Source organism: Nicotiana tabacum, chromosome 4 (assembly GCF_000715075.1).
Source record: "Nicotiana tabacum cultivar K326 chromosome 4, ASM71507v2, whole genome shotgun sequence".
Classification (NCBI taxonomy): Eukaryota; Viridiplantae; Streptophyta; class Magnoliopsida; order Solanales; family Solanaceae; genus Nicotiana; species Nicotiana tabacum.
In genome coordinates this window covers 133417480-133438529 of record NC_134083.1, presented here as the reverse complement: position 1 = coordinate 133438529, position 21050 = coordinate 133417480, and the positions used below count along the sequence as shown (strand labels likewise).

Genomic DNA, 21050 nt, shown 5'->3' with positions numbered 1-21050 from the left:
AGGAGTGTTAGAGATTAAAAAAAATAGATCACAAAGTAAAAAAGATTAGTATAATATTAAGAATGCCATACAAGTGCTTGAGGAAGCACAATCAAAGTTATATCCTGTACAGGAATAAGCTTTCAAGACTATATTATAAAAAGTCGACTCTGGTATAGCGAGATTATCCTTTGTAGATGCTTCCGACGGAATCGAAATAATATTCCTATGTTATGCACTACTTGCAAATGTCAGATCAAGAGGCATGATATTTTTAGCAATAAGAACAAGTGATGTACCAGTAACGATTTTATTATGAGGTCATACAACTCACTTTAGATTTGATATACCTTTTCAAATATCTGAAATAACCATCACAAATATATCAAAGCAGAACAATAGTGCTAAATTTATAAAGAAAGCAAAAGTGATAATATGGGATGAAGGGCTTTTGGCTAAGCGTCAAATGATCGAAACAATCGCCTAGAATTTTAGAGATATATTGGATATCGATGAACCGTTTGGTGAAAAAGTAATAGTTTGGGAGGTGATTTCTGTCAAGTACGATCAGTAGTTCCAAAATTGACCAAAGCAGAAACTGTAAAAGCTAGCTTGCCAAAATTATACTTATGACCTCAAATGAAAAATATTCAAATGACAAGAAATATAAAAGTAAGAACAAATCCAACATTTAGTGACTTCTTGCTTCGTATCGGAAACGAAGAAGAGCATCCAATAAAAGATGATTTGATTCTTCTAGAACATTTGTTATCAACCCCATTGGTAGTATTAGTGCATTTAATAAGGAAAATATTTTCATCATTAGATTAAAACGCAATTTATGAAAATTACAAGATAGAAATTAAAGAACTATCTTAGCTAGAAAAAATGGATATGTTGATCAACTAAATAAAAGGTTGATTGCTAAGTTTTATGGTAAAAATAAAATATTTTTCAGTTTTGATTCACCAAAAGATGATACCTACAATTACTACCAAGAAGAATATTTAAATACTTTAATACCAAATGATCTACTACCGTATATGTTTGTTGTCAAGTTCATTATTCCTTGCGTATATTAGTGTCACCATATATATAATAGACTAAGTTAAAATTGATCTTCCATTGCATATATGTTGATTTTGAAGAAAAATATGTCTATCATGCTACTAAAAACTTAGATCTGCTGAATAGCTTATGTAATAGTACACATATGGTATATAGAAGTTTTGACAATAACGTCATACATACATAACTAATGATACTGGTCAATGTGCTTCTAAGTATGTGTTTATCCCCGAATTCAACTTTCGTCTTCCGAAACTAAAGTATATCCTTCTAAATTTGTGTGAGAATAATTTTCAGTATGTTTATGTTTTGTAGTTATAATAAAAAAGCACAAGAACAAACATCCTAAATATTTGACTATATTTACCACAATATATTTTCTTACACGAATAACTATATGTTGCACTTTCAAGAGAGATATCAATATCGACAATAAAAGTTCGGGTTATGGCAGAGTAACCAAAGCATTAGAAGGAAACATATACAAAAAAACACCGTCTATAAAGAAGTGTTCGGTAAGATACCATCACATTAGATACCTTTAATCTACAATACATAATTATCTACTTAATATGACTAAAATTGATCATTTATGTAAGTTCTGATGATGTTCTTTCTTTTTGAATTCACTTATTATGCTAATGTAACAATATTTTTCAGCATTTAAATGATTGTTGTAGTATTATATGTAAAATTTCTCTCATTAATTAAATTTTATAATTCCTTCATATAAATAAATATTTCAACCATCACGTGTCATTATTAACATGCAATGCACGTTTATAGATACTAGTTATATTAAAAGCACGGATGCCCTTAGCGAAATATTGTTCGTCTTTTTTACCCTTTGAAAAAAGACTTTATATTGGATAAAATAGTAAATTAAGTTATTTTACTAATATGCATGGATATCATTTAATTATTTTCTAATATTTGGGATTTTGAAATAAACCAAAATTTTTCTTATTTAATCTTTCTTTATTTGAACTACGTAAGAAATCCTAAAATTTAAGAGATTAAAATCCTTCCATTAACTGTTCCAAAGTTTAGTCCTTATTAAAATCAACTTTTATCTATTAAATCCTTCATTATTAGGAATTCTCTAATTTGTCCTGCAATGTTTTTGTTCCTTTTTGTTCTAGGGTTGTAAGTTGGTTTTTCAGATAAGTAAGAAAGTTTCGACGGGTGAATTTGGGTAGGTTTGAGAGAAGGAAACAAAAAACGTTTTTTGTAAGAATTTTGGGTGAATCTTTATCTTTATAAAAGGGTCGGGTCGGATTGGCTGTATGGGTGGGTTTTTATGTTTTGTTTGAGTGTTAATTATTTTATGTGGTCCAAAAATATAAAAAGTTCATGCGGACTGCCAAGTCAGCTTTTTCCACCGAAAAAATCAATAAATCCGGCTGTGTGATCTTGAGAGTGTAATGAGAATACTTGAATGTTTTTCTTATTACAAATAAAAAAAAGTGATTTTACTCTATAATTTCAGGTAATGGATTTCAAAACATATATGCAATGGATTTCAAAACATGTATGCAATTGCCTCAACATTTCCTTCCTGCATTGTGTACTTCTCTATTGGCTTTGTATTATTCTTGAAATGGAAATGTGTAATTTCCTGGTTATTTTTAGCACTTAAGTTTTCCTTTTAATCAAAAGGAGAAACAAAAATACAATTTTAAGAACCATAAATAAAGCAGAGTTAATATTATACATTCAAGAAAAAAAACTTAAAAATTGGGGCAAAAGTGGATCTACATATAAACACAAATCTAGGATCAATTAGGACTTTAAGGTTGTAATGTAGGTTAAGGGACGAGTAGGATACATTTAGGAATAATGACTAACTCTCCTAAGTACTTTAATACACTACACTCACAAATCGAGCACATCTTCTTCTCAACCAATTCACTCGTCATACACCATATATAACATAACCCTCTTTTAAATTAAGCACCTCTATATTTCCACTAGCACGAATTAGTAGGATTAGGAGATGTGCGTTTTTTCTACATTATTTGAACTATTCTTTTTCTTTCTTGCAATTTTTTTTCCTTTTCTCTTTTTTTTTTCTACACACACTCCATACATTAAGGTTCATCGGCTAGTGATCGTTTTTCACAACTTTATCGCACCTTAAGGTCCCTTCCATGATTCCACTCGAAAGCAACTCCCCAATCTCTCACCTTACTTCTTTTAGCGACTAAGTGCCTTAGGAGGTAAAGGTTCAACAATCTCAAATTAAGAACAAAATAGGGGTACGACTTGTAATATGGGTGCCAAAGAAAAGGTCAATAGGCTCAAAGGGGCTAGCAACGGAAAATTTTATCTTCAAGTGACAAGCACCTCTATGATCAAGCAAGAAACGCCTACGTCATCTCCTAGATTAGCACAACTTAATAATTTCTCTTCGATTAACACACGAGGCAAGTTCTAGACTACACAAGATAGCACCGACGACTAAAATACCTCACACACACATTGCACATGACTCAATCAGGACAGTTCTGTTTAACTCTCAAGTCAAGCAAGCACATATAATTGAGAACTTTAAGCAATAATGCACTATGTGGCATACAAGCTGGATAACTGAGAAAAGGCGTCACAAAATAGGCTATTTACTTTACTCAGGCATCCCACTTCAAAATCAAATGTACGGGAAGATAGATCGCATGTCATAGCCTAATGTGCCAGCACCAAACATGCCACTAGGCACCTCAGAGCAACTCAGTTTCTTCCTAACTTACTCCAAAAAATATAAAAATAAAGTATCCGATTTGAGCTACACCCTTGGAAAAGAACCGGCGCATAAAGAAAAACCAAGGGATACTACCTAACTATCTTTTAAAAAAAAAAATTTGGTGTTTTTTTAATTGGACTTTAATCCCTTAAGAAAATTGTCCAAAAGATCCATCGTCGGAAAAAGTCCGAGCTTTTTCTGATTTTTTTCTATTTTTATCTTTTTGGGAACCTAAACTATGTCTACTACGAGTTCTAAAAGAAAAACTAATAAAAAAAATAGTTTTATACAATTACACTTCAGAAAGTTATTTTTTCACCCCACACTTATATTGTGCATAGTCCTCGATGCATGATCACAGAGAAAAATATTAAACAAGGGTGAGAAATACTCCCTGAGACCCTCTCAGGCGTAGCTCGCACATGATCCTCTGATATGTTATGGGACTGGGGTGGCATGATTGGACGTGGTCCCAAGGGGCTCGGGTATGTTTCAGAGTGGTTTCTGACCAAATTGGAGATGTTTGGACTGCTGTTGCTGAAGTCTGGTTTCCTTCTTCGCGAACACGAAGAGAGTCCCGCGTTCGCGAAAAGGAGTTTGAGGGGCTGATGATTTGTCCTTCGCGAACGCGAAGCTGTGAACGCGAACGTGAAGAAGGAACAGGGCAAGCCTTTGCGAACGCGGCCCAGGAAACGCGAACGCGAAGAAGAAAGGAAGATAAAGGCCTGGGGTCGTTTGGCCTTTGCGAACGCGAGGAGTGGAATGCGAACGCGAAGGCGTTGGTCAGCTGGTCATCGCAAATGCGATGAGAGCTTCACGAACGCGAAGAGAAAATGATGGGGCAGAAACAGTTGACCTTCGTGAACGCGACTAGGACGTCGCGAACGCGATGAAGGATTTGAGGCAGTTGGGTTTTGGCCTTCGCGAATGTGAAGCAATGATCGCGAACGTGAAGAAGGACTATCTGGGCAAAATTAAAAGTCCCAAAAACGGGGATTTGAGTTCATAACTCAAAATCAAATTGGGAGCTTGGTAGAAGGTGATTTTTGGAGAGATTCTTGTGTGGGTGTTTGGGGTAAGTGATTCTTATCTAGTTTTGATTAATTTCCATGATTATGTCTTTGAATCCATCATTTAATTCAGATTTAATGGAAGAAAAATAAAGATTTTTGTAAAATCTTGAAAAAATGAAAATTTAAGATTTTGAGGTCGAGTTGTTATTGGATTTTGATAAAATTGGTATGGTTGAACTCGTATCGGAATGGGTGTTCGGGTTTTATGAAAATTATGTCGGGTTCCGAGAGGCGGGTCCTGCGTTGACTTTTGTTGACTTTTTGGAATAAAATTTTAAGTCGACGTATTATTATCCGGAATTATTTCCGATGAATTTTAATGAAATTATGCAATTAATTTGGTTGTATTTGAGCCGTCCGGAGGTTAATTCAAGCAAGAAGGCTATTTTGGAATATCGGCCTAACTTCAAAAAGGTAAGTTTCTTGCTTAACCTCGAGTGGGGAAAATTTCCCTTAGGCATTGAGTCTTATGTGCAACTTGGGTAATTGAAAACCATGTACACGAGATGACGAGTACGTACTTAATTTATATGTGCAAATTTTATTGAGTTAAAGTCTTGAGCATATTGTGTAGTAAATTGGATAATTATTGGCGTATATTTAATCATCTACTTGTCGTGCCTAAACCCTTGATGTTGACTTTGTTGTTATATGACAATGTGATGTGATTGTTATTTGATTATTTATGAAATTTTGTGAATTTGCTGGTTTGATAATTATTGGAATTTAATTTCATTTTGGATTTTTCCCTTTGCAAATAATTAATTAAATGAGCTTAAGAAGAGGTGTTTATATAATTAATGAAAATTTGTTCTTTAATGAAGACTTTGCTTTATGTTGAGTAATTTCTATCTCTATTGATTGTTTTTGGGTGTTGTACACATTGTGTGGAGCATTTGGCTATTTGTTGTGAAATTAATTGATTTGGTTGTATCTTTAAAATTTGGTTGTGGCCATTGGGCAAATTGTGAGATGAATTGATTTTTGTTATGTTGTTGTGATAATTTTCCGTGTAAATTATTGTGTTGTGTGAGTTGTTATTTTGGGGAGATAAGGGTGGAATTTCACCGTTGATATTATGTGGTTATAAGGGTGGCATTTCACTGTTGTGTTTGTTGGCTATTGATATTGTCTGGGCGGAGCGATAAGGGTGGCTATAGGAGCAATAAGGGTGGAAATAGGAGCGATAAGGGTGGCTATTGATATTGTCTGGGCAGAGCGATAATGGTAGCTATATGAGCGATAGGGGTGGCAATAGGAGCGATAAGGGTGGCTATGGTCAGGGATGATATGTGATGATGTGGGGTTGTGGTGTTGACAATGCTCATGTGATGTTCTTGTGTTTATTTTTATACCTTGTGCAACTTGTCTTGTTGTTAGTAAATTGATAATAATCTGATTTATGTTGAAACTGGGAGCCTATGGCTATTGTCAGGCAGTTTATAAAATGAAATGTGGGCACGAGGTGCCATGAATTGTGATATGAAATGGGGATATTGGCACGTGAATTGTCCGTGCAGTTATGATATAAAATGTGGGCACGAGGTACTGTGATGAAATGATAATGATATTTGGCACGTGAATTGTCCGTGCAGTTGTGATATGAAATGAGGGCACGCGGTGCCGGACAAATATGATGATTTAATTATGGGCACGAGGTGCCGTGGAAATATGAAAATGGGTTGAGACCCGTATTTACGAAAAATATGAAAATTGGCTGAGACCCGTATTTTGATAATTTTGAAATTACGCGTCACATGGTGACTTTTTAATTGAAAGAATTATATTCAAAATTTTTATTTGGAAGGATTTTTACTTAGAAAGTATTATATAAAAGAATTGTATTTTGAAAGATATCTATTTGAGCAAATTGTATTTGAAAAGATTTATTGAAAGAATTTTATTTGAAAAATTATTTGAGAAAATTATATTTGAAAGAGAGTTATCTGGAAGAACTATGTGAAAGACATTTATTTGAAAGGTTTGATTTAATTGGGTGTAATTGTGTTTATTAATTGTTGAGTGATATTAATGGTATTCTTGTTGTCTGTTGTGCATATCACTGGTTGTTTTATCCTGCCTTTATTATTATTTGTTTCCTATTATTTTGTATATTATATTGCACAGGTTATTAGACTAGTCTGTGTCTTGACTGTACCTCGTCCCTACTCCATTGAGGTTAGTCTTGATACTTACTGGGCACCGCTGTGGTGCGCTCACTCTACACTTTTGCACATTTTTGTGCAGAGCCAGGTATCGAAGCTAACGAACTTGAGCAGAGTTAAAGAGGGATTGTAAGGATTCAAGATAGAGTTGCTTGGTCGTCGTAGTCCCTTGGAGTCTTTTCATTTCATTGTACTGTTAATTTGTAATCAAACAGTATTGTATATTCAGTCCTCGAGATCATTCCATGTATTCAGTTAGAGTTCGTGACTCAGTACTACCAGTCTTGGGAGGTTGTATATTCATATTTATTCCGCTGTTAGTTTTGGTTACTTATTTAATTCAAAAAGAAAAGGCTTCAAAATGCAATAAAAATCGGCTTACCTAGTCTTAGAAACTAGGTGCCATCACGACGCCTGTGGTGGGATTTTGGGTCGTGACAGGTTGGTATCAGAGCTCTAGGTTCATAGGTTCTACGAGTCACGAACGAGTCTAGTAGAGTCTTGTGGATCGGTACGGAGACGTCTGTACTTATCTTCGAGAGGCTACAAAACTGTTAGGAAATTTCCATTTCTTTCATTCCTGTCGTGCGGAATTTGTTGAATTTGGAATTTGAGCCTTTGTATCTCTATTCTCTCACAGATGGTGAGGACACGTGCTACCGGGTTAGCTGAGCAGGCATCCGCACATACTGCTAGGGTTATAAGAGGCCGGGGCCAAGGTAGAGGCCGAGGAAGGGCACGTGCTACGACTAGAGCACATGTAAGAACAACAGTTGATGAGCCACCAGTAGCTCCAGCTGGGGGACCGGTACCAGAAACACCTGTTGTTACCCCCCAGACTTTAGGAGACTTTGGCACAGTTCCTGAGTATGTTTGGAACAGTAACTCAGGCAGGATTGATCTCTGTTGCACCAAACATTCCGCAGATTGGGGGAGTTGCTCAGACTCGTATCACAACTCCAGAGCAGCAGGTTCACGTTGGTCAGGTTTCGAGTATAGTGCCGGTACAACCTGTTATTCCGGTTGGGCCTGAGGTCGGGCCCGAGGCATCAGAAGAAGAACAAAAAAGATTTGAAAGGTTTAAGAAATACGATCCACCAACTTTCAGTGGCACAGCTATAGAGGATGCCCAAGAATTTCTAGAAAATTGTCACCGTATTCTCCGCACCATGGGTATTGTAGAGGTGAGCGGAGTTGCCTTTACTACATTTTAACTGTCAGGTGTAGCGTATTGGTGGTGGAAAATCTATGAAGAAGGTAGACCAACCGATGCCACATCACCAACTTGGGCTAAATTTTTGGAAATGTTCTTGAAAGAATTTGTTCCCAGACTCTTCGAGATGCGTGGCACACAAAGTTTGAACGGTTACGTCAGAGCACTATGACAGTGTCAGAATATGCTATCAGGTTCAGTGAGTTAGCCTGTCATGCACCTATCTTAGTTCCTACAATCAAAGAACGGGTCCGCAGATTCATTGAGCGGCTCGATTATGATATTAAAATATGCATGGCTCGAGAATTGAAAATTGATGCTTCATTTCAGCAAGTAATCGAGATTGCAAGGAAGATTGAGGGTGTTTTAGGCGAGGAAACGGGGTCTAAGGAGGCCAAAAAGGTCTCGAAAATCTGGAGGGTTCGGTGAATTTTACTCTTCAGCTAGAACCCATTATAGCGGAGGCTCGAGCAGTCGGTCAGCTCAGTCCGCACATCAGAATACTTGGAGTGCTCCAGTTTACAGTGCACCACCGACACGAGATTCTTACAGTGGTTATTCCAGTTATCCGGCGCAGACTCAGTACGAGCAGCCGCGACCTCAGAGGGGTTGTTATGAGTGTGGTGATATAGGCATATCATGAGAGATTGTCCCAGACTTGGGAGGGGTAGATTCCATCAGAACACTCCAGCTAGAAGCTTTATTCCAGTTGATACTCCATGTGCACAGTCAGCTAGAGGTGGAGGACAGGCGGGTAGTGGGCGCCTAAGAGGTGGAGGCCCGACCCGTTGATATAATCACTATGATTTGGCTGGGACCAATACACCAGATGGTGTCGTTACAGGTACGATCCTGATTTTTATTATAAAGGATAATTTCCCTTAATTTGATTCGATTCTAAATATTAATGTGAGTCCTCCTATTATGCTCCACTTCTGGTGAGCTTCGTAAATTTGTGACCCACTTATATGTGTATCCCTGTTGGGAGATTTAAAGATGTGAGTCTGTGTCTGTCACTTTATTTTTGTGCACCATTGAGGGCTATAAGTCCAAAAGCAAAAATTTATTATTTAATACAGTGGGTTTAATGTATTTCGGAATAATTAATTCCAATTTTTTTTATGAATTATACGCCCTACCGGTATGAGGGTTCATTATATGTTGTGAAAAAAAAAATTATTTATGAAATATATTGAAAAAAAGAAAGAAAGAAAATTGAAAATTTCAGTTGGCACAATGTGCAACATAATTGTGATTCGGATTTGAGGACGAGATCCTTGCATTTTTATACATGATGTGAAATATTTAAACTGGGCTGCAAGCCGCGGTGGAAGTTATGTAAGGACGAGGTCCTTGTGGTGAAATATTTATGAGTTCAAAATTCTCCATGTGTGAAATTTAATTTGTACAATAATATTAATAGGGAGTCATGCCTGTTAGGCTTATTTGATAATTCTTGTATATTTTCCGTACATATTCAATCATTTTCGTGCTGTAAACATTGAGTTTTAGCCCATGAGATGAGTGCCTAGGTGGCGTTAAATGTGACTCATTAATCCGAGTAAGTAATCATGAGGTCTTCATGCCTCACATTCTGTTGTAAGTGTTGTGAAAATTTGAAATGAGGTGGTGGTTAATATGAGATTAATTGATGATACTGGAATTAATTATGAACAGCTTTTAAGACCAGAGATGTGGCGATGAGCATACATATGATGTGCTTCATGTCCTGATATCATTATGATAAGGCAATGCTGAGATTAATGTTATTGATATATATCTTGTGGTATTTTGTTGGGTTGTGGATATGTTGTTAGGAGTTGTTTGGGTGTTACTCTGGCAGGTGGATAGGCCCAATTACAGGGGAGACTCTGCCGAAATTTCTGAAAAATTTGGGAGTTAGTAAAATTTGGAGGATTGAGAATTTGCAAAAGAAGAGATAAATATGCTATGTGTTTGAGGGCGAATGATCCTAAGAGGGGAATAATGTATCACCCCAGAGAAAGTTTTGAATTACTTCAACACTATTGAGAAGAATTTATATGTGCATAGGCACGAGTTGCTATAGCCAGTTGAGGCTAATATTTTGCGTTGTTGTGAGAAATCAGGTATTTTGAAAATGATTGGAGAGTTAGGGATTTTGCTTTAAAGCTTATAAGAATGGAGAAAAGAAATAATCTCAATTGAGATGGTGTTGTCGGACCCGTGTTAAATTGCGGGAATGTAAAATCACTCACAACTATGTGTGCAAAAATATACTCAGTAATTTAAAGTCCTCAGAAAGATTCTTAGCACGTTCGAGGACGAACATTTGTTTAAGAGGTGGAGAATGTAACGACCTGACTTGTCGTTTTAAGAATTTATGCCCCGTTTAGTGACTTAAGGTTTCGAGCAGCCTCGCAATATGTATTATGACCCGCGTGTGTGGTCGAGTTTGATTTACGGATGATTCGGAGTGATTTGGGACACTTAGTCCCTAAGACGGAAGCTTAAGTCTTAGGATTTTATCCGTAGTTGGAACTGTGTGAAGATGACTCCGGAATGGAGTTTCGTTAGTTCTGTTAGCTCTGTTGGGTGATTTTGGACTTAGGAGCGTGTCTAGGCTGTGAATCTGAGGTCTGTAGCCAATTTCGGCTTAAAATAGCGAAAGTCGAATTTTTGGGAAGTTTGACGAGGGGGTTGACTTTTTGATATCGGGGTCGGAATGCAATTCTGAGAGTTGGAACAGCTCCGTTATGTTATTTGGGACTTGCCTGCAAAATTTGACGTCATTCCGGGTTGGTTTGATAGGTTTCGGCATGAGTTTTAGAAGTTGGAAGTTTTTGAAGTTCATAAGTTCGATTTGTGGTGCAATTTATATTTTGGGCGTAATTTGATGTGATTTGAAACCTCGAGCGAGTCAGTTATATGTTATGGGACTGATTGGCATGATTGGACGGGGGTCCCGAGGGGCTCGGGTGTGTTTCGGAGTGGTTTCGGACCAAATTGGAGTTGTTTGGACTGGTCTTGCTGAAGTCTGGTTTCGTTCTTCGCGAACGCGAAGAGAGTCCCACGTTCGCGAAGAGGCGTTTGAGGGGCTGATGATTTGTCCTTCGCAAACGCGAAGCTGTGAATGCGAGCGCGAAGAAAGAACAGGGCAAGCCTTCGCGAACGCGGCACAGGCAATGCGAACGCAAAAAAGAAAGGAAGATAGGGGCCTGGGGTCATTTGGCCTTCGCGAACGCGAACGCGAACACGTTGGTCAGCTGGTCATCGCGAACACGAAGAGGAAATGATGGGGCAGAAACAGTTGGCCTTCGCAAACGTGATTAGGACGTCAAGAATGCGATGAAGGATTTGAGGCAGTTGGGTTTTGGCCTTCGCGAACGCGAAGAAGGCCTATCTGAGCAGAATTAAAAGTCCCAAAAATGGGGGTTTGAGTTCATAACTCAAAATCAAATTGGGAGCTCGATAGAAGGCGATTTTTGGAGAGATTCTTGCGTGGGTGTTTGGGGTAAGTGATTTTTATCCAGTTTTGATTAATTTCCATGATTATGTCTTTGAATCCATCATTTAATTCAGATTTAATAAAAGAAAAATCAAGATTTTTGTAAAATCTTCCGAAAATAAAAATTTAAGATTTTGAGGTAGAGTTGTTATTGGAATTCGATAAAATTGGTATGGTTAAACTCGTATCGGAATAGGTATTCGTGTTTTATGAAAATTTTGTCGGGTTCCGAGAGGCGAGTCCCGCATTGACCTTTGTTGACTTTTTCAAATAAAATTTTAAGTCGACATATTATTATCCAGAATTGTTTTCGATGAATTTTAATGAAGTTGTGCAATTAATTTGGTTAGATTTGAGCCGTCCGGAGGTCAATTCAAGCAAGAAGGCTATTTTAGAATATTGGCCTAACTTCAAAAAGGTAAGTGTCTTGCTTAACCTCGAGTGGGGGAAATTTTCCTTAGGCATTGAGTCTTATGTGCAACTTGGATAATTGAAAACCATGTACGCGAGGTGACGAGTACGTACTTGGTTTATATGTGTAAATTTTATTGAGTTAAAGTCTTGAGCATATTGTGTAGTAAATTGGATAATTGTTGGCGTATATTTAATCATCTACTTGTCGTTCCTAAACCCTTGTTATTGACTCTGTTGTTATATGACAATGTGATGTGATTGTTATTTGATTATTTATGAAATTTCGTGAATTTGCTGGTTTGATAATTATTGAAATTTAATTTTATTTTGGACTTTCCCCTCTGCAAATAATTAATTAAATGAGCTTAAGAAGAGGTGTTTATATAATTATTGAAAATTTGTTCTTTAATGAAGATTTTGCTTTATGTTGAGTAATTTCTATCTCTATTGATTGTTTTTGGGTGTTGTACATATTGTGTGGAGCATTTGGCTATTTGCTGTGAAATTAATTGACTTGGTTGTAGCTTTGAAATTTGGTTGTGGCCATTGGGCAAATTGTGAGATGAATTGATTTTTGTTATGTTGTTGTGATAATTTTTCGTGTAAATTGTTGTGTTGTGTGAGTTGTTATTTTAGGGAGATAAGGGTGACATTTCACCGTTGATATTATGTGGTTATAAGGGTGGCATTTCATTGTTGTGTTTCTTGGCTATTGATATTGTCTGGGCGGAGCGATAAGGGTGGCTATAGGAGCGATAAGGATAGCAATAGGAGTGATAAGGGTGGCTATTGATATTGTCTGGGCGGAGCGATAAGCGTGGTTATAGGAGATATAAGGGTGGCTATGGTCAGGGACGATATGTGATGATGTGGGGTTGTGGTGTTGACAATACTCATGTGATGTTCTTGTGTTTATTTTTATACCTTGAGCAACTTGTCTTGTTTTTAGTAAATTGATAATAATCTGATTTATGTTGAAACTGGGAGCCTGTGACTATTGTCAGGCGGTTTATAAAATGAAATATGGGCACGAGGTGCCGTGAATTGTGATATGAAATAGGGATATTGGCACATGAATTGTCTGTGCAGTTGTGATATAAAATGTGGGCACGAGGTGCTGTGATAAAATAATAATGATTTTTGGCACGTGAATTGTTCGTGCAGTTGTGATTTGAAATGAGGGCACGAGGTGCCGGGCAAATATGATGATTTAATTATGGGCACGAGGTGCCGTGAAAATATGAAAATGGGCTGAGACCCGTATTTTGATCATTTTGAAATGAGGTATCACATGGTGACTTTTTAATTGAAAGAATTATATTCAAAATATTTATTTGGAAGGATATTTACTTAGAAAGTATTATATAAAAGAATTGTATTTTGAAAGATATTTATTTGAGCAAATTGTATTTGAAAAGATTTATTGAAAGAATTATATTTGAAAAATAATTATTTGATAAAATTATATTTGAAAGAGAGTTATCTTGAAGAACTATGTGAAAGACATTTATTTGAAGGGCTTGATTTAATTGGGTGTAATTGTGTTTATTAATTGTTGAGTGATATTAATGGTATTCTTATTGTCTGTTGTGCATATCACTGGTTGTTTTATCCTACCTTTATTATTATTTATTTTCTATTATTTTGTATATTATATTGCACATGTTATTAGACTAGTGAGTGTCTTGACTGTACCTCGTCTCTACTCCATTGAGGTTAGTCTTGATACTTACTGGGCACCGCTGTGGTGTGCTCACTCTACACTTCTGCACATTTTTGTGCAGAGCCAGGTATCGAAGTTAACGGACTTGAGCAGAGTTAAAGCGGGATTGTAAGGATTCAAGGTAGAGCTGCTTGGTTGTTGCAGTCCATTAGAGTCTTTTCAGTTCATTGTACTGTTAATTTGTAATCAAACAGTATTGTATACTCGGTCCTCGAGATCATTCCATGTATTCAGTTAGAGTTCGTGACTCAGTACTACTAGTCTTGGGAGATTGTATATTCATATTTATTCCGCTGTTAGTTTTGGTTACCTATTTAATTCAAAAAAAAATGGCTTCAAAATGTAATAAAAATCGGCTTACCTAGTCTTAGAAACTAGGTGCCATCACGATGTCTGTGGTGGAATTTTGGGTCATGACACAATTACCTCGGCAAGTCATACAATAACTGTAAAGCATAAATTGAATAGTAAATGGGGGAACAGAGCTATAATACTCAAAACGACCGGTCGGGTAGTTACAACAAGGCACTTAAGCTCCCTAAGCATTATGAGGACTTGTGCATGATTACTATGGTCGAATTGACTCGCTCGAGGTTTCAAATAACATCAAATTATGCCAAAAATACAAATCGCACCACAAATTGAACTTATGAATTTCAAAAACTTTCACCTTCTAAAACTCGTGCCGAAACCTATCAAACCAACCCGGAATGATGTGAAATGGGACACTTAGTCTCATAATTAAAAACTTAAGTTGGAAAAAGTTGACAGGATGTTGACTTATGTACAAACGACCTTAGAATTGAATTTTGATGATTCCAATAGCTCCGTATGGTGATTTTGGACTTAGTAGCGTGTCCGAAAAATTATTTGGAGGTTCATAGTGAAATTAGGCTTGAAATTACGAAAGTTGAATTTTTGCAAAGTTTGACGGGGGGTTGATTTTTTGATATCTGGGTCGGAATCCGATTCTGAAAATTGGAATAGGTCCGTTGTGTCATTTATGACTTGTATGAAAAATTTGAAGTCATTCCGGATTGATTTGATGTGTTTTGGCACAAGATATAGAATTTGAAAGTTCAAAGTTCATAGATTTTGATTTGAGGTGCGATTTGTCGTTTTGATATTGTTTGATATTATTTGAGGCCTCGAGTAGGTCCGTGTTATGTTATGGAACTTGTTGGTATATTGGGACGAGGTTCCGAGTGAATCTGGTGAGTTTCAGAGCATTTTGGAAGTTTTAGCTAAGCTTGGAAATTTTTTTGTTCTGGTGTGATCGCACCTGTGGAAATGGGCTCGTAGGTGAGATGGTCGGAGATGCGACAAGGCAGTCGCAGAAGCGAAGGGTGCAGAAGCGGCCTAACGTGCCGCAGAAGCAACCTTCGCAGGTGCGAGCTTTGTCCGCAGAAGCGGATGTCGCAGATACGACTTTTCCAACGCAGATGCAGAAGTCGTTGGGCAGAAGCCTTAAATTCAGGTTTTCGTTATTTTCACCCATTTTTGGATTTTGGAGCTCGGTTTGGGCGATTTTGGAGAGGAATTATTTCACATAACTTGGGGTAAGTGTTCTTGACTCATTTGTGATTTTATTCCATGAATATATCTTCATTTTTAGCAATTGGTTGATGAATTTAAAGAGGAAATTGTGGGTGTTGGCCTAAAGTTTCATAATATGAATTTTTGAATTTTGAACATCGATTCGGAGTCGGAATTGAGTGAAATTAGTATGGCTGAACTTGTAATTGGATGGGTTGTCGGATTTTGTGAGTTTTGTTGGATTTCGAGATGTGGGCCCCACGGGAAATTTTTGGAGTGTGATTTTGGATTTTGTGGGAAAATATTATTATTTTAATATGGAATTAATTCCTATGATTTGTGTATACTAAATCGGGTTAGGTGCCATCTTAAGTTGGAAAAGGTAGACCGAATATCGACTTATGTGCAAACGATCTCGGAATTGAATTCTGATGATTCCAATAGCTCTGTATGGTGATTTTGGACTTAGGTGCATGTCCGAAAAATTATTTGGAGGTTCGTAGTGGAATTAGGCTTGAAATTGCGAAAGTTGAATTTTTGGAATGTTTGACCGGGAGGCTATCTTTTTGATATCAGAGTCGGAATCCGATTCTGGAAATTAGAATAGGTCTGTTATGTCATATATGACTTGTGTGCAAATTTTTAAGTCATTCCGGATTGATTTGATGTGTTTTGGCACAAGATATAGAATTTGAAAGTTCAAAATTCATAGATTTTGATTTGAGGTACGATTCGCCGTTTGATGTTGTTTGATATGATTTGAGGCCTCGAGTAGGTCCGTGTTATATTATGGAACTTGTTGGTATATTGAGATGAGGTCCCGGGTGACTCGAGTGAGTTTCGGACGAGGTTCGGAGATTTTGGAAGTTTTGGCTAAGGCTGGAAATTTTCTGGTTCTGGTGTGATCACACCTGCGGAAATGGGCTCGCGGCTGCGATGGTCGCAGGTGCGACAAGACAGTAGTAGAAGAGAAGGGCGCAGAAGTAGACCAACGCGCGTAGAAGCGACCTTCGTCCGCGGAAGCGGATGTCGCTGATGCGACTTTTCCACCGCAGATGCGAAAGTCGCTAGGCAGAAGCCTTAAATTCGGGGTTTCGTTATTTTCACCCATTTTCGGAATTTGGAGCTCGGTTTGAGCGATTTTGGAGAGGAAATTTTTCACAAAACTTGGGGTAAGTGTTATTGACTCCCTTGCGATTTTATTCCATGAATCTATCTTCATTTTTATCAATTGACTAATGAATTTAAAAAGGAAATTGTGGGTGTTGACCTAAAGTTTCATAATATGATTTTTTGAGTTTTGAACATCGATTCAGAGTCGGAATTGAGTGAAATTAGTATGGTTGAACTTGTAATTGGATGGCTTGTCAAATTTTGTGAGTTTCGTTGGATTTCGAGACGTGAACCCCACATGCAAGTTTTGTAGTGTGATTTTGGATTTTGTCGGAAAACATTAGTATTTTGATATGAAATTAATTCCTATGATTTGTGTGTACTGAATCAAATTAATTGTGACTAGATTCGAGCTGTTCAGAAGTTGATACACGCAGAATGGAATTTCTGGAGCATTGTTCAACTTGCTCGACATTGGATTCGTCTTGTTCGAGGTAAGTAACTCTTATAATCTTGGAGCTGAGGGTATGAACCCTGAAAATACATGTTATGTGTTTGGTGTTGAGATCATGCACATGCTAGGTAACAAGCGTGTGGGCGTGCACCGTGTGAACTGTGACTCCGTTAGTTCTGTGGTACTGTGTAGTTACCTGAACTTATGTGAAATCTCTACGTACTAGAGTTATCAAGCTGTGATTTATGTTAGAAGCCATGCCTAGGCTACATGCTTATTCTGTTGGGACCCACTGGGATCATCTCTGTTGTTGAGTTATATGCTTTTATTGCATTACATACTCAGTCATACACATTCATATTCATATCATATCTCAGTCTCTGTTGTTATTTATTGATACATCATATCATCATTTTTGGGCTAGTTTTATGACATTGTGAGCCCGCGAGAGAGAGACTAGAGAGATTGAGACTGAGTGAGGCCGAGGTCCTGATTGATTCTGATAATGATACTATGGCACATGAGTTGTCCGTGCGAATTATAGCGCTTGGGCTGAAGGAGCCCCTCCGGTGTCTGCACCCCCCCCCCAGTGAGCACGGTTGATATTATTGAGGGATGGATCTTTCCTGGACCTGGATCTTGTCCGAACAATTTTATACCTGGAGATGGATCTTCTCCATGGGCTGGATTGGCCCTACTCGGTACTGAATGACTGATGATCAGTTGATGTGTATAATCCGGGATGGATCTTCCCTGGGCCGGATTGGCCATATACAGTACCGAGTGATTGAGCCTGATGAGTGAAATGTGTGAGAGAGTGAGATTGAGTACTCTGAGAGTGTGAGTACATGAGTTCATCTTTGAGATACATTGCATTGACATGCACACATGACATACATGCATAGAGATGTATTTTTCTCATGCTGTACGGTATTACGACATTCATGACTTCTCACACATGTTGATTTATAGGCATAGTGATGCATTTGTTTTACACTGGCTATCTGGAAAGAAAATGAGAATTTTTAATTATTATTGAAAGGATTTTTGGGAAACTCTCTGTTTTCAAACTTGCTCATATATTTTGGCAACTTCGGTAAATGATTTTGGTTTTCACTGACATACTTGAAAGGGGCAGAACTATTTTCAGAAATCATGATTAAGCTGAGCATTTTGTCTCTGAGTTACTTCTTTTATTACTTGCTTTATGTTGTTATAAATTGTTGTTGGCTATTGGTGTTGGACCCGACCTTGGTACAAGCCCGTCACTACTTTCAACCTAAGGTTAGGTTTGTTACTTATTGAGTACATGGGGTCGGTTGTACTCATACTACACTTCTGCACCTTGCGTGCAGATGCTGGCTGCTGATGTTGCTGTGTTCGTTGGGAGCTGGATCTGAAGATGTACATGTGTTTCGGTTGTAGATGCCTCTTGTTCATGGTAGCCTTAGATTCATAAAACTCTGTTTATGTACTTTTCAAACAGATGATGTATTTACTTCATACCAGCTTTGTAAACTTTATTCTTAGAAACTCATGATTTGTACTACCAGTCCTTGGGGAATGCATAAGATTTAGATATTTTCTTTACTTATATTTCTTTATTAATTATTATTAGAATTGGTTAGTGGTTAATTGGCTTACCTAGATAGTTGGGTTAGGTGCCATCACGACTAGATGGATTTTGGGTCGTGACACTTGTACACGTTAAAAGTGAATTCCTTATCGTCAACTCTCATCTTCAACTTCGTTTCCCTCACATCAATAATCACTCCACCAGTAGCTAAGAATGGTCGCCCCAAAATAATGGGCACTTCCTCATCTGCCTCGTAATCAAGAACAATAAAATTAGCAGGAAGAATAAACTTTCCCACTCGAACTAACATATCCTCAATAATTCCTTCTGGCATAACTAGTGACATATCTGTTAACTATAAAGTAATTGTAGTAGGTCTTAGCACCCCCAATCCGAGTTGCTTGAACAAAGAGGATGGCATCAAATTTATACTATCCCCTAAATCACACAGGGATCTACCAACTTCTTGTTTTCCAAGAGATAGAGGAATTGTGAAACTCCCAGGATCCTTCAACTTAGGAGGAAGTTTACTCTGAACTCTATCACTGCACTCTTCAGTAAGTGCAACTGTTTCAAACTCTGTATGTCTTCGCTTGTTTGCCACAATATCTCTGAGATACCTTGCATACTTGGGCACTTCCTACAAAATTTCCACCAAAGGCAAATTCACACGCACTTGGCTCAAAATATATAAGAATTTCTTGTACTTAGCATCATTTTTTTGCTTCTGCAGTCTTTGTGGAAACGGAGGTGGCGGCCTTGTCATAATTACTGGCTCTGATCCTTTGTTCTCTTTCTCATTCTCCTCAACTGGCTTGGGAACTAATTCTCCTTCAGGACTAGCCGTATACTTATTTTTCTTTGGAACTTCTTCTAACACTCTTCCATTTCTCAAGGTAATCACATTGACTTGAGCTTTATGATTAGGCTCGGTATCACTTGGAAGAGCCCCAGCTTGTTAAGTATTTTAGGCACTGGCAAGTTGTCCCATTTGTCGCTCCAAATTTCTCATCGCTACTGCTTGGGCCTGTTGGTCAGCCATAAATCTCTTCATCATCTCCTCAAGGTGACTTGTCGAGTTTGTATGTTGTTCAACCTGAGGTAGTCTATATTGTTGTTGAGGTGCTTGTGGCCTGTACTAATTCTGAACACCTTGGTTTCCACACCAAGAGAAGTTGGGGTGGTTCCTCTAGTTAGGATTGTAAGTGTTCCCATACTGGTTTGTCTAGCCCCTATTTGCATTTCCCATAAAACAACAGACTTTGGATTAACTGGGCATAAGTCGCTCGTGTGACCCTCTCCACATACTTCACAAAACAATTGAACCTGTTGCACTGGGCTTATTGCTTGTTAATAGCCAAGGTCATCTGATTGACTTGGTTGGTCAATGTGGAAATCTGCGCTAATAATGCAGAGATGACATCTAAATCGAGAACCCCTGCAGGTTTTGCACTGTATGTATGCCCATCTCTCGTTGCCAATCAGGATTGCTTTTGGAGAATTTGTTCAATAACGCATATATCTCATCAAAGCTTTTCTCCAACGCTTGACCTCCAGCTGCAGCATCTACCATAATCTTTGTCTCAAGATGTAGCCCTTCTATGGAAGTGTGAGCTAACACTTCGTTTGTCTGATTGTGATGAGGACAGTCTTTGAGTAGCCCCTTGAACCTCTCCCAAGCTGAGTATAAACTCTCCCCCGATTTCTGTTTGAAGGCGACTATCTCACTTCTGATCTTTACAGTTTTGCCTGAAGGGAACAACCTTGCCAAAAATTTCCTCGCCGGATCATTTCATGATGTAATAGAACTAGCTGGTTCCGCCTTCAACCATCGCTTTGCTTCGCCCAACAGAGAGAACGGGAAAAGTGTGAGCCTCACATAGTTTGGAGTGACTCCGTTAGTGATATTAGTATCACTAATCTCCAAGAAGTTCAGGATGTGCTGTTGTGGATCCTCGTGTGGAAGACCCATAAACTGCCCATTCGCATGTAGTAGCTGGATCATGCTCTGTTTCCGCTCAAAGTACCCAGTGATTCTGGGCTTCACAATGCTGGAGGTGACATTAGCAATGCTAGGCATTGCCACCTCCTGAATAGCCATGTGTTGCTCCTCTGCAATGTTCACAGGAAATTGAACAAGTGACTGAAGATTATTTGTGGCCCTTGCTTCCCTCAACCTCTTGTGAAATATTCTCTCAGGTTCGGGGTCAAAGCCTTGAAGTCTATCCTGGCTTCGGACGCTTCGCATTCAATCAAAGTTTCTGAGAGAAGAGCAACAATCAAGTAACGTTAGACTTGACGAAATAAACAATTAAAGCAAAAACTAGAAAGTAGTCAATAGTCAAGTCCCCGACAACGGCATCGAAAAACTTGTTGCTCCAAAACGCACACGCAAGTATACGTGGTCGTACAAGTAATAAAATGATAAGTCGAGTGTCGAACCCACTGAGACTTGTATTAACTACCCACTAAATTCACCAAGATTGTTATTCAGTCGAGCCAATTCGAG

At 38.0% G+C, this 21050-nt stretch overlaps 1 protein-coding gene and 1 non-coding gene across 2 annotated transcripts; one reads left to right on the top strand and one right to left on the bottom strand.

Moving 5' to 3' along the window:
- Positions 1–18896: 18896 nt before the first annotated feature.
- On the bottom strand, positions 18897–20114 carry LOC142180125 (uncharacterized). Its single transcript, XM_075251055.1, has 3 exons — positions 20006–20114; positions 19314–19495; positions 18897–19181 (listed from the first exon to the last, which is right to left on the bottom strand). The coding sequence occupies exons 1-3, from the start codon at positions 20112–20114 to the stop codon at positions 18897–18899; spliced, it is 576 nt and encodes a 191-aa protein (XP_075107156.1).
- A 60-nt stretch (positions 20115–20174) lies between these two features.
- On the top strand, positions 20175–20279 carry LOC142180408 (small nucleolar RNA R71). The gene has a single exon (XR_012709033.1). It is a non-coding gene; the product is annotated as a small nucleolar RNA R71 (small nucleolar RNA).
- The last annotated feature ends 771 nt before the right edge of the window (positions 20280–21050 follow it).